General features: G+C 41.7%; 1 protein-coding gene across 7 annotated transcripts in view; it reads right to left on the reverse strand.

Moving 5' to 3' along the window:
* The window catches only part of SORCS1 (sortilin related VPS10 domain containing receptor 1), a 546182-nt gene that overhangs the window by 136417 nt on the left and 393406 nt on the right, over positions 1-16359 (reverse strand). For all 7 annotated transcript variants that reach the window (XM_053909904.1, XM_053909903.1, XM_053909906.1 and 4 more), the window contains exons 10-13: positions 13035-13181; positions 2662-2764; positions 2317-2393; positions 236-327 (exon numbers count right to left, since the gene is read on the reverse strand). In XM_053909904.1, coding sequence (XP_053765879.1) covers positions 236-327; positions 2317-2393; positions 2662-2764; positions 13035-13181 — 419 coding nt within the window. The remainder of the gene's footprint in view (positions 1-235; positions 328-2316; positions 2394-2661; positions 2765-13034; positions 13182-16359) is intronic.

Below are 16359 nucleotides of genomic sequence, written 5' to 3' on the forward strand. Positions count from 1 at the left end.
AATATCCTTCCCTCCAGCCCTACCCCCACCTCCTTCCCTCCTTCTCTCTGTCTCCTTTCCTCCTCTTGTGAAACCGCTGGTGATGTCTTATTTTAATAGAGCAAAGGCATAGATGCTGTTCTAGTAGACTTTGACAGTTTATCGCAAACACCGTCACCAACTGATAGCCTGACTCCTCAACTGGTCTTAGCAGTATGGAACCATCGGGTGCATGACTCATGATCAGTGCCATTACCAGAGATGTCGAATCGGGAGAGACGTGTGCTTCATAGCAACCAGGACTCCACCTTGATCCAGATACAAAACGCTGTGCTCTTCTTCAAAGATCTGCAAGAGGAAAACATCCACATGGACACACACCCAGAGTTCAGAGAATTAGCCTTCATATGAGGAGGAAAAGTCCTTCCCATGATACACCAAGGTGTCCCCACCTCTTTGGAAAGACACTTATAAATAATGCTTCCCAAGGTGGGATGCATATACCACTGGCACTGTACAAAATGATTTTAGGTGTGCCACAAATGAACCTGCAGAATTAATAGTTATGTATTCATGCTTCTATTCCCATATTTTTATGGCAAGTTCTGTTGATTCCCACTTAGGACCCACTTCTCAGAATGCAGGGTAACCATCATATTGTGTAACATCTTTGGATGGAAGAAGCCTTAGAGATAACTTTACCCCAGCATTCTCGTTTCTACAGATGAGAAAACTAACGTTTAGAGAGATGTGGTGACTTACCCAAGACCATGTGTGTAGTAATTCACGGGTCCGAGACCTGCGGAGTTATAGGGCCCTTTCCAGATGTAATTATTTCAAGTTTTCCAAGTATTTCAGAGGAAAGCTGTTCTGGTTCAATTCATAGATTCTCTAGCAAGCCATATAGGAGTTCTGATCCAAATGGAATCATCTTTGGGTACACGCATCATTTAGGTTTTTCTCCAAAAGTGGAGAAACCAATTTGAAGTCAAATGGAGATGGGCTACAAACAAGTTTTGTGTCCTCACTATATGAGATATGCGCGGTTTTTTCATAATTGCTTTGTTGGTGTCACCTTGTCTGCAGTTACACTACAGACATGATTGTTTTTCCCTTTGTTTGTTTCTTATATCTAAGACGTACCTCAGGATTACAGATGTAAAAAGTCCTTTTCTTTGTTTGGGGTGTTGGAAGAAACAAAATGGGATCCTGGCTTTCGAGCTATTCTCCAGAGGAAGCTTAATAGTCCATGTTCCTACATACCTCCAAGATCACTAGCCCTGGGGATTCTTTTTATTGTTTTTTTTTTTAATTTTGTTAATGTTTATTTATTTTTGACAGAGAGAGACAGAGCATGAGTGGGGGAGGGGCAGAGACAGGGGGAGACACAGAATCTGAAGCAGGCTCCAGCAATAGCCCTGGGGATTCTTAAGCAAACATCTTTCCTGCCTTGTTCTCCTCAAACCATGTGAATCATACAGAGGGTCCATAAGGGGTCAGAAGCCAGGAAATGGTAACTTGGACTATAACATGGGCATCTCTATCTAAAACATAAAGCAGGGAGTTCTCACTTCTGTGTGATTACCTGTGCATTAGATTTCAATTTACGGGGCTAGTTACTGTATGATAATTAAACGTCAGTAGGTTATTAAAACATATTTATTGAAGTGTAACAACCGTGCATTAGGCACATATCTTGTTATGATTGCTAAATCTCATTAAATGCCTGTTTTATAAGCTATGGGTATCTAATTTTCATTTAGAAGAAAGAGAGGAAGCATTTAAGCTAAACATGTTGGTTTACAGTGATTCCAATTCTACTTTTCCTAACATATGCACCCTGATGGTTATGACTCTGTCTTCTGCACATAACATATAGACATTTCAGAACACCACCTGGGTAATGGCTATTTCAGAATCATTGCATTCCTCTATATTCTGACTCTGAGGCAAGGGGAATTTATGGGGGCAGCTCAGTGCTGGGTATACAATCTACCCTCCAGCTTCCATGTTCCCAATATGATAAACTCTTTAGGATCCTGGTGTCCTTTTATGGAAAAAAATTCTTTCAGATCCGATTTGGTTTCATTGTCACTTATAAGCTTTCTTACATAGAGACTCTGAAAAAGGGTCATTTTTACTGAATGACAAAACAAACAAACAAATTGCACAAATATTTGCTAAACTTTAAGACTCTCATAAAACAAAACAGGAAAATAAACACATTGACAAGCTTTAGGATTTATGTACAGCTGAATGAGTTCTCAGAATTTAACCCAGTTGAACAATTTTTATGTCATTGAAACTGCAGCAACTTGACCCAGGATACTTTCTCACCTGCCTCCAGGTGTTCCCTGCATCTGAAGAGACAAACATGCTGATGTCGCTGTCTGACAATTCGGAACCTATGTTACCTAGAAAGAGCACATCATCAGTAGTGAAAGGAGCTTTTCACAAAAGCTAACAATGGGCTGTAATGGCCATCGCCACTGCTCGAGATGGACTTACACTGTAAACACTGTATCTGAGCAGGGTTTTTCTGCAGAGTTGCTACGGGGTCAATGGCTTTAGGTTGACTTTCAAAATATCTTTTTGCTTACTCATTAAGTTTCCAGCACAGATATCTAGCTTCTGAAAATAAACGCAATCTTCCACAGCAAGCCAACCAGGCAAGCTTCTTACCTGAAGCCACTATGATGCTGGGGGCTGTGTCTCTGCTGGCGATGATCCCTGAGGTGTAGGGGTTCTCAGAGACCTTCAGGTGAAGGTGCAGTGAGCAGTAGGGCTGAGAAGAGGAGAAATGAGTGTCATGAAAGCATATAATCAGAAAGGTCATCTAAAGTCCAGTTTCAGGGCATCCATCCATCCCATTCATCCATCCATCCATGCACGCACCTTTCATTCCACAGATACCTGGGGTCCACTAAGTATAAGACAGCTGCCAAATTGGTGAAGGTGGGGGCCCCTTTGATTTAGGCCTGTTCTACTGCCTTGATTGCCATTTGGTCATTCAAGAAATATTTTAGTACTCTATCTGAAAAACACGAGATGTAGCTTATGAAAGACTTACACTGACTAAATTTTGGTCTTTGCCATTATGAGATATATAGCTTAAGATCTTTCTATTGATTACCATAAAGAGAGACTATTTTAACAGTCATAAGATCAATACAGACGGAATATGAAGTTTGAGAGGCTGACACAACTATGTTCAACGCTGGATCAGAAAAAGGCTTTGGGGAGAAAATGGTGCCTGAGGCAATGATGTGTAGAATATGAACAGCAGGTGAGATGTTCAGGAGGATGAAGGATAGTTCAGGCCTAATTGATATCAATAACAAAGAAAAGAAGCAGAATGAGTTTAGCTATAATACAGTAGGCAGCCAGGTTACAGTGAGGAGGAAGGATGGATATGAAGTCTGAAAAGAAGGTTTGGTCAGACTGGGAGGGCTCTGAGAAGTCAGATGGCACCTCCCAGCCACCCTCCACGGGAGAACTTGGTCTCTGTTGTACAGAAGAAGCTGCGTGTGAAACTGTCCTAACATCTGTCAGATGACTGACATAGTAACCATGTCAGGGAATTATCAGGATCAGTATTATTCAATATAAAAGTCATACCTGTAGACAAAATGTACTGGTAATAACAATCTAAATGAAAATTTAAGGGACTTGATGTCTGTGTGTAACAATCTCGATCAAATTCTCTGATGAAGCTATCAACAGTTTTCAAATACAGGATAATAAATCTTACACGAATTTCATTTAAAATAGTTCTGGTACTGAGTTGTCAAAAACTACAAGTTTGTGTCTGAACCCACATCTCTTTTCATCTCTCAAAAAGATTATTTTCTAATCTTATCGACTTGAGTTTTTGGAATCACCAATGTATCTCTGTTATTACTTTCATTCTGCTCCGTAAGTCTCAGCCAGCAGATATTCAGAAAGCTACAGAGATACAGTGATTACATTTATATAGGATAGAGTAAATGACAAACAACAAATGAATCTCAGGAAGAAAAGCAGCCCAAATACTGGTGAAATAAAACTGTGGGTCGCAACAGGGCCTTCCTCACGGCCAATACAGAAGGTAAACTCTCAAGGGAGAAAGACAGTAATAAAGAGCAGTTTTGCATGGAAATTTCATAGAAAGTTTTCACAAAAGGAATTTTTACTTTATAATGCTCCGTAAGAGGAAGGAAGGCTTCCCTTATAAAAAGAATCAGTGGCACAAGGTGGCGGGGGGGGGGGGGGGGCGCCTGGGTGTCTCAGTCAGTTAAGTGTCCGACTTTGGCTCATCTTATAGTTTGTGAGTTTCAGCCTCACATGGGGCTCTATGCTGACAGCTCAGAGCCTGGAACCTGCTTCGGAATCTGTGTCTCCTTCTCTCTCTGCCCCTCTCCTGCTTGTGCTCTTTCTCTCTCTCTCTCTCAAAAATAAATAAATATGAAAAAAAAAATTAAAAATACAAATAAAAAGAATCAGTGGGAACTAAATGCTTGGCTTCCTTTTGCCCAAGAGGAAGACGAGGACGGGTACTGCTACATGTTCCAGAAGTTCCAGGACAGTGTTGCGTTGCACTCAGATAGATGCTAAGACAGGATAAAGAAGAGATATCAAACCATTTTTCCATGAAAGTTTTCCTGACAACGACAGGCTATCAGGTTCCCCTCCTTCTCTGATTTACAGCTGTTTACTTGACCACTTGCAATCTTGTCTTATCTGTCTGAGGTACCTACAGTTTTATCTCCCTAAGAGATAAACTCAACAAATAAGAAACCACCTCCCTAAGAGAGAAACTCTACAAACAAAGAGAAAACTTTAAGTGCTACTTTGAGTCTTCTGTGGAACCCAGCACAGAATCTAAAAAAAGGCAGTCAATAAATGCTCGAAACATGAAGCAATGCTTTACGTTAGGACTTACAAGACCTTTTGAAACAGGTCTAGGAACAATTCCTGGGAATTGACCTAGGAACAATGCCAGAAGTATCTTGGGTTTATTTATAAACCGCATAATCAGATTAATGTGACTATCGCCATGGCATTCCAAGACATGCCTAACTCTTAGGGGATTAGCCTAGTCCCATGGCTTTATGGAGGGACTTTTGTGTCCCCCACAGAGGGAACATCCCTGGCTAAGGGAGCACCTGGTTTGCAATCTTGAACCAGATGCTTGCCACCTACTTCACCACCCAACAGTCTAGAAGATTGTGATGCTCCCTCTCCACCCGGCCTGATCAAGGATTATTTGATATCTGGTCCTGGCTGTTCCAAAGAATAGAGGGCATTCTGGCTTGGTCACCTCAGCACTGCTCTGTTGCTATGGCTTTCAGAGCCCCGAGATAAATTAATTTGAGAAGAAAAGACACCAGTTCAGGCGGTAGCAGCAACATTAGACGTGCTCTTTCTGGTGCACTTTTTCCTCCACTCTCACATTTGCAGTACTGGATTGCCCCCAGCTGGTGTGAGGAGAATATTCTGTGGCTTTTCTTTTTTCCTTCTTCCATTTGTGCAAGGAAGTTATAGAGCCTGCATCAATGCTCAAAGAAAACCAATGTTAAGTGGTTTATCTTTACTTTTTTAAGTTAAACTTTTCTACCTGACCAGCTTTGAACATCTGTCAAAGTCAAATCACCAAAACTTAATAGAGAGGTTTATTATAATGCCACTGCCAACTCCTGCAGGACACAGGACACAGGACAGGGCTCGCTAACTGTTATGCACATTTTGCCCAGGCAGGGGCACTTTGTCTACCTCTCCCTTCCTTCCTTCTTTCCAGCCTTCTTCCCTTCTTTTCTCCCATTACCTACCAAGTCAGAAATACCGGAGTATCTTTGCAGAGTTATCCCCAATTCGGAAGAGTCAAAGTACAGTTTGTCACAAAGGCATCTATTTTCCTTATCTTTCCACGTTAAGAAAATACAGAACTGTACCTTGAAACCACCAAGACCTAGCAGCTGACTTACAGACAATGAAGGGTGCAGCATACATGTTTGGAAACCATCCTTTGTGTATTTACTCACACACAGTCACAGGGCATGGCATATCATCAACTGGTCAATACTAGGAGCAACTAGATCTCTCGTCTTTAATCTCTTCAGGATCAGGTTCAGATTTTGAGCAGCTGAGGCAAGTTAAGGACTCCATCCCAAGGAAAATTACACAAAGGCATATGCACACAGAGTTTAATGTTCAATTTTAGGGAATTCACAGATTCCTGAAGCCCATTGCGGACCTCTAGCTCCAAGTTACCTTTCTTTTGTCTTATTCTTGTATTTCTTATTTTAACCAACAAAATCCTTTGGCCATTGTAAGTGTTCAATAAATGTCTGTTGGATTTAACCGATCCATTAACCAGCTACTGTCTTCTGAGCATTGTGGTTGACCAATGAAAAATTACTAAATGACAGGAGATATGCCCCCCCACCATGAATTAAATCAACTAAAAAACTGTGAGATTATTTAAGAGTCAACCAGCATCTCATTCCACCTCCTCTTTTCCCCATCCTCTGCACTGACAGCCTTTGGGTCTCATCTTCATGGTACCCTTATCCCTAGGGCCCCTAATCTGAGTATTGTACTGAAAAGCCAAATCAGACCTTTTATCAGTAAGGCAGCAGCCAAGGTCTTAAACAGTATCCTCCAAATCCACGCCTGAACTCACACATTTATGCTATTTATGACCCTGAACTGGAGCTAGAAATCCATTAGATTCTTAGTAAAGAGTCAACAGCCTGGGAGAGAGAGGGCTCTGCACCAACAGGCTGAGTCTGGGGGCATTGAGCTGCACTCCAATCCAGCACAGCGTGGGGAGTCACAGCCAGTGCAAAGGAGCAGAAAGCAGAGTCAAGAATCTCCTGGGGGTAGCTGGCTGCTTAGCTCCACTAGAGAACTGTCAACTGAATCCATAAAGAAGTCACAGCCTCTCTCTACAGAACACTCTGCTTTCCCTAGGGACCCAGGATTTGTCACAGGCTCAGCTCACATCTCGTCTCTTGGGAACCCAATTCTGAGGCTTTGGTGGCAGGTGGACCATGACCTGTAATACCCCATCTAAGTGTACAATGCACTCTTCAGGGAAAAGAAATCCTAGCTGAGCCCTCCAGGCAATCAGTCTAAAAGTCCCAAAAATACAGCCCCAAATTACTCTGGATGTCTTATTTCTATAGAATACATTTTACCAGGAACATTCCGTTTGGGGCTGTAATTCTGAACCTGTTCCACTCCACATTTGAAACAGCCCTGCTGGAAAATCTCCTTTCTAATCACTAGGCTGTGCTTTTGGTGACACTGTCACTTTCCAAGTACTCACAATCTAAAATCACTTTTTATCTCCTCTCTGCCACCAGCTCCCAAGCATAAAGAAGGTTCTTAACAGTCTGGGTCTCCTGTAGCTCAAAGATTTTCTTTTCTATTTTGTGCTTTTGGCAGATTTTATAAGTGATTTTGGTCCCTGCTCCCCACTCCCTTTGCCATTGCCTTTCCTCAGCGTGCTTTCTAAAACTCAGATTGAAACTACATCAGAGAGTTAATGAGGGAGGCAGGCCAAAGACTCCTGGGTGCCATACATTTAGAGCCCATTAATTCATCTCTCCTGGATCTTAATGAGCCTACTGATTTTCTTAACTGTGGGGTCAACCTAGGCCTCTTAGTTTCAGGGATGGGTATTATGAATCCCTCTGTGTGGCTGTCAGTGGCAAGGGAAAGTTTCCACTCAAGTTGAAATGTGAAACTCAACCAACACCTGTCAGTGGAACATCGACTTCAGACAAACAACACCCATAACAACACATGTTGAACACCTACCACGTGTCAGGTAAGATTCTTGAGCTTATTCTTTGGAGTGGCCAAAAGCCAGCTCAGTTCCTATACTCGAGCTCATATTTGAGCAGGGGAAGGTAGGCAAGACAGTCAACAAACATATGTGCTAATTTCAGAGAACGAGAAGGATCGTGGATAAAAAAGAGTTGAGTCAACTCTTAGAGAAAACTTAAGAAGCCTCTTAGATTAAGGTAATCCGGCAAGGATCTGAATGCCAAGAAAAAGCCAGACGAGGGAAAAGGCATTTTAAGAGAAATAATGGTGAATGCAGAGCCTAAGACATAAATGAGCAGGGTGAGTTAAAGGTATGCAAAAAAGTGCTGTCTTCCCCCACAATGGACTATGTAGAGAAGGAGAGAGAGAGGCGGAAGAACAGGCAGAAGAAGAAAACAGGGGCCAGACTATATGAGGCTTGGCAGGCCATGGTAATGTACTTGAACTTTACTCTACCCGGATTAGAAAGTCATTAGAAACCTTAAGAACAAGACCCGAATTTTTAAAGCTCAAGTTGATCTCACTGACATAAAATTTGAGAAAAGAGAAATCTAATCTATAGTAAATGAAAGCAGATTTGTGATTGCCTAGGACCGGGGGCGTGAAAACTCATTGCAAAGGGACACAAAGGAAGTTTTGAGTGATGAAAATATTCTATCTTGACTGTGGTAGTGGTTACATAGGTCCATAACATTTGTCAAGATTCATCAAACTATACTCTGAAAGTGGGTATTTTCTTTTTTTTTTTTTTTTTAATTTTTTTAACGTTTATTTATTTTTGAGACAGAGAGACAGTGCATGAACAGGGGAGGGGCAGAGAGAGAGGGAGACACAGAATCTGAAACAGGCTCCAGGCTCTGAGCTGTCAGCACAGAGCCCGACGGGGGGCCCGAACTCACGGACCGTGAGATCATGACTTGAGCCGAAGTCGGACGCTTAACCGACCAAGCCACCCAGGCGCCCCGAAAGTGGGTATTTTCTATGTATGTTTTACCTCAGTAAAGTTGGATTGAAAAAGAAAAGATCAAAGGCCATTTATGAAAAGCCCACAGCTAACATCATCCTCAACGGGGAAAAACTGAGAGCTTTTTCCCTGAGATCAGGAACACGACAGGGATGCCCACTGTCACCGCTGCTGTTTAATATAGTGCTGGAAGTTCTAGCATCAGCAATCAGACAACAAAAGGAAATCAAAGGCATGAAAATTGGCAAAGATGAAGTCAAGCTTTCGCTTTTTGCAGATGACATGATATTATACATGGAAAATCCGATAGACTCCACCAGAAGTCTGCTAGAACTGATACATGAATTCAGCAAAGTTGCAGGATACAAAATCAATGTGCAGAAATCAGTTGCATTCTTATACACTAACAATGAAGCAACAGAAAGACAAATGAAGAAACTGATCCCATTCACAATTGCACCAAGAAGCATAAAATACCTAGGAATAAATCTAACCAAAGATGTAAAAGATCTGTATGCTGAAAACTATAGAAAGCTTATGCAGGTAATTGAAGAAGATATAAAGAAATGGAAAGACATTCCCTGCTCATGGATTGGAAGAATAAATATTGTCAAAATGTCAATACTACCCAAAGCTATCTACACATTCAATGCAATCCCAATCAAAATTGCACCAGCATTCTTCTCGAAACTAGAACAAGCAATCCTAAAATTCATATGGAACCACAAAAGGCCCCGAATAGCCAAAGTAATTTTGAAGAAGAAGACCGAAGCAGGAGGCATCACAATCCCAGACTTTAGCCTCTACTACAAAGCTGTCATCATCAAGACAGCATGGTATTGGCATAAAAACAGACACATAGACCAATGGAATAGAATAGAAACCCCAGAACTAGACCCACAAACGTATGGCCAACTCATCTTTGACAAAGCAGGAAAGAACATCCAATGGAAAAAAGACAGTCTCTTTAACAAATGGTGCTGGGAGAACTGGACAGCAACATGCAGAAGGTTGAAACTAGACCACTTTCTCACACCATTCACAAAAATAAACTCAAAATGGATAAAGGACCTGAATGTGAGACAGGAAACCATCAAAACCTTAGAGGAGAAAGCAGGAAAAGACCTCTCTGACCTCAGCCGTAGCAATCTCTTACTCGGCACATCCCCAAAGGCAAGGGAATTAAAAGCAAAAGTGAATTACTGGGACCTTATGAAGATAAAAAGCTTCTGCACAGCAAAGGAAACAACCAACAAAACTAAAAGGCAACCAACGGAATGGGAAAAGATATTTGCAAATGACACATCGGACAAAGGGCTAGTATCCAAAATCTATAAAGAGCTCATCAAACTCCACACCCGAAAAACAAATAACCCAGTGAAGAAATGGGCAGAAAACATGAATAGACACTTCTCTAAAGAAGACATCCGGATGGCCAACAGGCACATGAAAAGATGTTCAACGTCGCTCCTTATCAGGGAAATACAAATCAAAACCACACTCAGATACCACCTCACGCCAGTCAGAGTGGCCAAAATGAAGAAATCAGGAGACTATAGATGCCGGAGAGGATGTGGAGAAACAGGAACCCTCTTGCACTGTTGGTGGGAATGCAAATTGGTGCAGCCGCTCTGGAAAGCAGTGTGGAGGTTCCTCAGAAAATTAAAAATAGACCTACCCTATGACCCAGCAATAGCACTGCTAGGAATTTATCCAAGGGATACAGGAGTACTGATGCATAGGGGCACCTGTACCCCAATGTTTATAGCGGCACTCTCAACAATAGCCAAATTATGGAAAGAGCCTAAATGGCCATCAACTGATGAATGGATAAAGAAATTGTGGTTTATATACACAATGGAATACTACGTGGCAATGAGAAAAAATGAAATATGGCCTTTTGTAGCAACATGGATGGAACTGGAGAGTGTGATGCTAAGTGAAATAAGCCATACAGAGAAAGACAGATACCATATGGTTTCACTCTTATGTGGATCCTGAGAAACATAACAGAAACCCATGGGGGAGGGGAAGGAAAAAAAAAAAAAAAAAAAAGAGGTTAGAGTGGGAGAGAGCCAAAGCATAAGAGACTGTTAAAAACTGAGAACAAACTGAGGGTTGATGGGGGGTGGGAGGGAGGGCAGGGTGGGTGATGGGTATTGAGGAGGGCACCTTTTGGGATGAGCACTGGGTGTTGTATGGAAACCAATTTGACAGTAAATTTCATATATTAAAAAAAAAAAAAAAAAAAAAAAAAAAAAGAAAAAGAAAAGATCGCGCTGGTTGCTGTGTGGAGAAGAGATTGCCAGGTAGAGACGGGACGACCAGTTAGGAGCCTCTCATTCCAGGGCAGGTGAGAAATGATGGCAGCTTAGATTGGAACAGTCCCAGTAGAGATGGGTAAACAAGTTGATACTGCGTTTATATTTTGGAGGCATGGCAATAAGACTTCCTAAAACTGGGCTGAAGTTGTAACAGGGGGCCCTTCACTAAGTGCTTTGTGTCAGAGGTATTTCCACCCACGCATTTATGATGCCAGAGTGGTCACAGGCAAGCCTCGTCAGGTGATATGGTTAATTCGCTCTCAAATGCGAATCTCCAAAATGCACGGTAGGATGGAGGGCCATGTTAAAGCACTGGTGCATCCCATGCTTCTTTGGCTAAATACCACAATGCCCCGACTTGGAATAGCTATACTTGGAAGGTGGCTCTGGTTTTTTAAAAAGCTACTGGACAATGAATACCCTGTATACAGTGGGTATTCAATAAATAACTGTTACATTTACTTACTGTCACTGGCTTTGTGCACTTACTACCCCCGCTCCCCCCTGTAATTTGCCAGTAATAAGGATGGTAGCTGAGTGGGAGGCTGAATTGTAACCCGCTTTCCTGATGCACAGTGACAACTGTGATATCCTTTGCAACTAATAAGGTCAAGCTATGGCTGCTGGCATCTTCTCGAGTACAAGGGTGACCCGCCTACAGCTGTATGAGATGAACCTGCAAAGTGACTGTTCAGACTTCCTGGGACAAAGCAAGCTGAGTGTGGATAACATCAAAGTGAGAATTGTATGAAGACTGCAAACACTCATATGTGCATATGTGTGTGTGTGTGTGTATACAAAACTTTCTTACTAAAACTAAGAAGTCTCCCCTCTAGGTTTACATACTGATGTCTCCTTTTTATAAATTGTTTCACAGAAATTAGCACTTAATTATACTTTGTTTTGCAATTAATCTCATCCTCCCCTCCTTCTGCATTCACTCAGTATCTATCCATGTATCAAGCACAGGGAAGCCCCAAAACCACCATGAAGAGTGAGATGTGACCCTCTACTCTCTCATTTATTAATCGAGTGTCTTTCAAGTGGACTGCAAACTCCCTGAAGGCAAGACTCAGCTCTGATCCTTCTCTTGGACACCTTCATATAATCAAATATATAAATAAATTCATGCGGATCTATCTACACAGTGTCAAATGTTAGGCAACTAAAATAAAGCTTTACTTTACAGCAGGGTACAGTAAACTTTCTATCTTTTTTTCTTAAGGGCCAGATAGTAAATACTATAGGCTTTATGGACCACATAGTCCCTGCCACAACTATTCAATTCTATCATTTAGAGCAAAACCAGCCAGAGTCAATTTATAAATAAACATGACTGTGTCCCAGTAAAACTTTATTTAGAAAAACAATTGGTGGGCCATATTTGCCCCACAGGCCATGGTTTACCAATCTCAGCTATACAGAATGAGACATAGATGGATGGAACACATTACAAAGGGTACAAGTGAGGGTTTCAATCAGTGGTTCTTACCCCTTGTTTGAGGCATAAACTCCTCTGAAAGTATGATTAAACATCTCTGTTGGAAAATACACCTATACATTCTGCTGTCAGTTCATCAATTTTGCAGCTGAATTTATGCATCATTGGATATGTAACAAATCATTCATGCAAAAGTAAGGGTGTATCTCCCCACCATAGATGGAAAGGATCACATTCTCCCTTAAACTACAATTTGAGGTCCTCATCAGAACCTGGTCACAACTCAAAATCCTTGAAATGAGCAAGGAACTTACTCAAGTCCTCTTATCTCTTTGGCTTATCACACAAGGCAGCACAGCGCCCCTTTTCTACATACTCTGCCTTCACTCCCAGCCCTGTCCCCTTTTGTTCACCGATTAAGCAACAAGCCCTGGAACGATCTTCATCTGCTTATTTAATATCCAGTTCCAGCCCTTCACTGTGCAGAACATTCCTCTCCAATGTGAACACTCACCAGTAAGCAGTGCACGGGGTCCCCCCTTAGATCTGTGTCAGGCGCCTGCAGCAAACGCCAGTCTCGGCCTTTGTTATACGTGATGAAAGTCTTCACTTGGTTGTCAATCTTCTTGTTAGCCAAGAACATTCCCTTTATCCCTGCTACCTGGGAAAAATTGACATGGCTGAAAAATACATCAATTTGAGATGGGATATATTTATTTACTTTACAAAAAAAAAAGCAGATTGTCCAATTCAGCTGTGAGCACTTGTTGTGGAGGAAGAAGAGGGTGGGGATAGTGGAGAGGTGGTAATCCTCAAGCAGAATGATTCCCTGAACTGTGGGATACATGGCAATAGGTCTATGACCCTTATGGTATGGGTATTGTGTTGTAAATTCGATAGAAGCTTCTTGTTTCCTCTCAGGTAAGTTGGTGGTATCTTACAGTTGCCTAGAGTTAAAATCTGGTGCTTTCAGTTGTGGTGCTTGGTAAATGATTCATAAATAGGACTACTTTAATTTTATGTTAGGCATAGCACCCATGGTCTTAAATACTTTATCTCATTTAAAACTCTTGGCTAAGTATCACTCATTCTATTTCATATAAGAGGAAACTGAAGCTTATCCAGGTAAGGTGACTTCTCCAAGGTCATGCTACCTAAGGTCAGACAGATAGTAAGTGGCAGACCTGGAAATTTAACTCTACTTATGGCTCCACAGACCATGTTCTTAACAACTGTCTAAACCATTGAGCTATTTACAGCCTTAGGCAATTGGAAAAGGTCAGTTAAAGCCCATGATCCAAATATGATTGCTTTTTCTCTCCCTTTTTTTTTCTGTAAAAAGATCACTCTATTAAGTCACTGAAATACACTGAACAAAAAAGAACAGCTTTTAAATATAAAGACACAGTGATTTCCCTAAACTGTCAAATCATTCCCTCCTGCATTCCTATAGCACCTTGTTCCCACTAGAAACAGTCCTTATTAATTCCTTGGCTCTGACAATATGATTGCCTTCTCTCTTCCATACTTTAGGAAAGAGGTAATAATTGGTAAGTTGACAAACTGCAATAACAAATCATTAGTGTGTACCGTATTTTTCAAGTGTTCTAGAATGTATTAAATGCACTTATACTTCTTTTATATTCTACTTGGAATTATGACAACCCAGGGAGAGTGGGGGCCAATGGGAGAAAGGTCTGAATGTGTGGAACAGCACATTCCAGGGCTGTGCACAAGCCACCTCCCTTAATGTTTGCAGTAACCATGAGATAGAGTTATCAGCAGCCATATCTTGAGGATAAGGAAACCGGAACCCAATGAGTGGCTTTGTGAAGCACAGACTGGGCACTATGCCCAGTGCATAGTGTCTTCATATATAAAATGTAGTATTTATACATAAAACATAGTGTTTTATATATAAAACATCCGACACTCACTACAAACCTGCCTAACAGCTAGGACCTGGATTCTATGGATGAGGAAATTGAGATGTAGGCAAATTTTAATTGCTTATGATGACAGAGTTGGGGTTCGCATGTAGATCTGTCTGACTTCCAACGCCCTTTTAACAAATACAGCTCTGAATTTCTCAACTTAAAGAGGTTGGGTTTCAATCAACAGAATATGTACATTTTTACCTTGGCTTTTGACACAGTCAAACCCCATTAGTTTGTACCTGCTGATTTGGCATCTGGGGTAATTTAGAGTTGGGCGAACTTCGTACTCCTTTGGAACGACAAGTTTGTTAAGCAAATAAATGGTATAAATGAGTAGCTGGGAGGAATACTTTGAACTACTTAGGAAAACAAGCCTCATTTCGAGAGCAAGCAGACAATTTCTTCTGCATTGTTGATTCTCGACAAATGCGGAAGACATAAATTCCAGGAGCGCTATACCTCCCGACAATGGTACGTCAATTACAAATAATATTTAGTTATTCACTATCCCAGCTCTACAAGGACTGCTCGCCAGGGAACCCCATATTGGTTTTGCATATGTTCCAGAGGCTGTTACATGTTTAAATATGACTAAACTGCCAGTTCTTTAAAAATTAGATTTCATAAATCAGAATTTTCACCAAGTCCTATTTTCCCTCCACAGCATACTCACACATGAGAAGCAATGCTGTCTTAACCACGCGACACTCTAGGTTACGATAAGTTCGGAAAGAATAAAATGATTACCTATTCCAGTAGTTTCATTGCCCATTTTCCTTCCTGCCCTCTCCCTTTTTTGGCAAGAGTGTCAGAACAGGGTTATATGTGTTTAGGAGCTGGTTCATTTGATTTGCAGAAGCGGTGACTTTATTGGCCCCCGACTGCGTGGCATTATCAAATGCCACTTGAGCAGAGAGCTGCGTTTTGTAATTCATCTTTGGCAGCATGGCCTTCAGGTTTATCTTGGGGAATAAAAACGTGCCAAGGCAGAGGCAACGTGTGACAATAAGGGATGGATCTGGAGTGGGTCTGCTGATTTTCCTCTTGTGGCCAGGGCACTTTATCTGTGCAAATCCCATTTGTGGTGTCTTTTTCGTTTGTCTTGCTTCTTTGGTCTGCAGAGACGGTCACCCCTGCTCTTAAGTTTCTTGTGCTCATCCACTGCTCCTTTTGCTCCGAGCCTGAGAAGCCCATCTCTGTGTGTGTCCAATGCGTGACACGCTTTCCTCAAGGGCTCTTTCGTGAGGTCTCACGCTACGGTTCTTGCAACCGCTACCCTCTTACTTTGGCTATCACTTTGGAAATCAAGGGAGTGGTGTTAGTGCCCAAAATATGGAATGTGTGTGTAGTTGTACGTACAACAGTGCGTCTGGGGTTCCACTGAGGATGGGGGGACATGTTTATGTTGCGAGAAAACCTCCCTCAGTATTTACAGTATGTGCTGCTTTGGAATGAGGTGGGGCTGAAGGATGGAACAGGACAGGAAAAAGTAATAGTCCCGGGGAAGACATGCCTTCACATGGATACGGTTTCTGAGGAAGATGTTCCCCTGTGGGAATGACACAGCTCACTGTTGGGAGTTCGTCTTCCTTTGGGGAAAGACCTGTTACGTTTTCTACCTTTCTGAATTCTGCACAAGAATGCTGAGTGTATTGAGAAGCCACTTATCTTTCTTTGCCTTGCATATGGGGAATTTGATACCAGAAGTCTCAAAGGTAATCAGTTATTATTTCTTCTTCTCTAATATCATATGAGCCCAAATACCATTTTGATTAGACTTTAAACATGAAGTGTTACAGCTCAAACCTCAAGCCGACACAAATATATTGGCACATTCATTGTGCCCTAGGATGATAGCTTTGGAGTGCCACCCTCCCTTCTCTTATTTTACTCTCCTTGTTC

This window comes from Panthera pardus, unplaced genomic scaffold (assembly GCF_024362965.1).
Source record: "Panthera pardus isolate Hobbes unplaced genomic scaffold, ASM2436296v1 HiC_scaffold_22, whole genome shotgun sequence".
Lineage (NCBI taxonomy): Eukaryota > Metazoa > Chordata > Mammalia > Carnivora > Felidae > Panthera > Panthera pardus.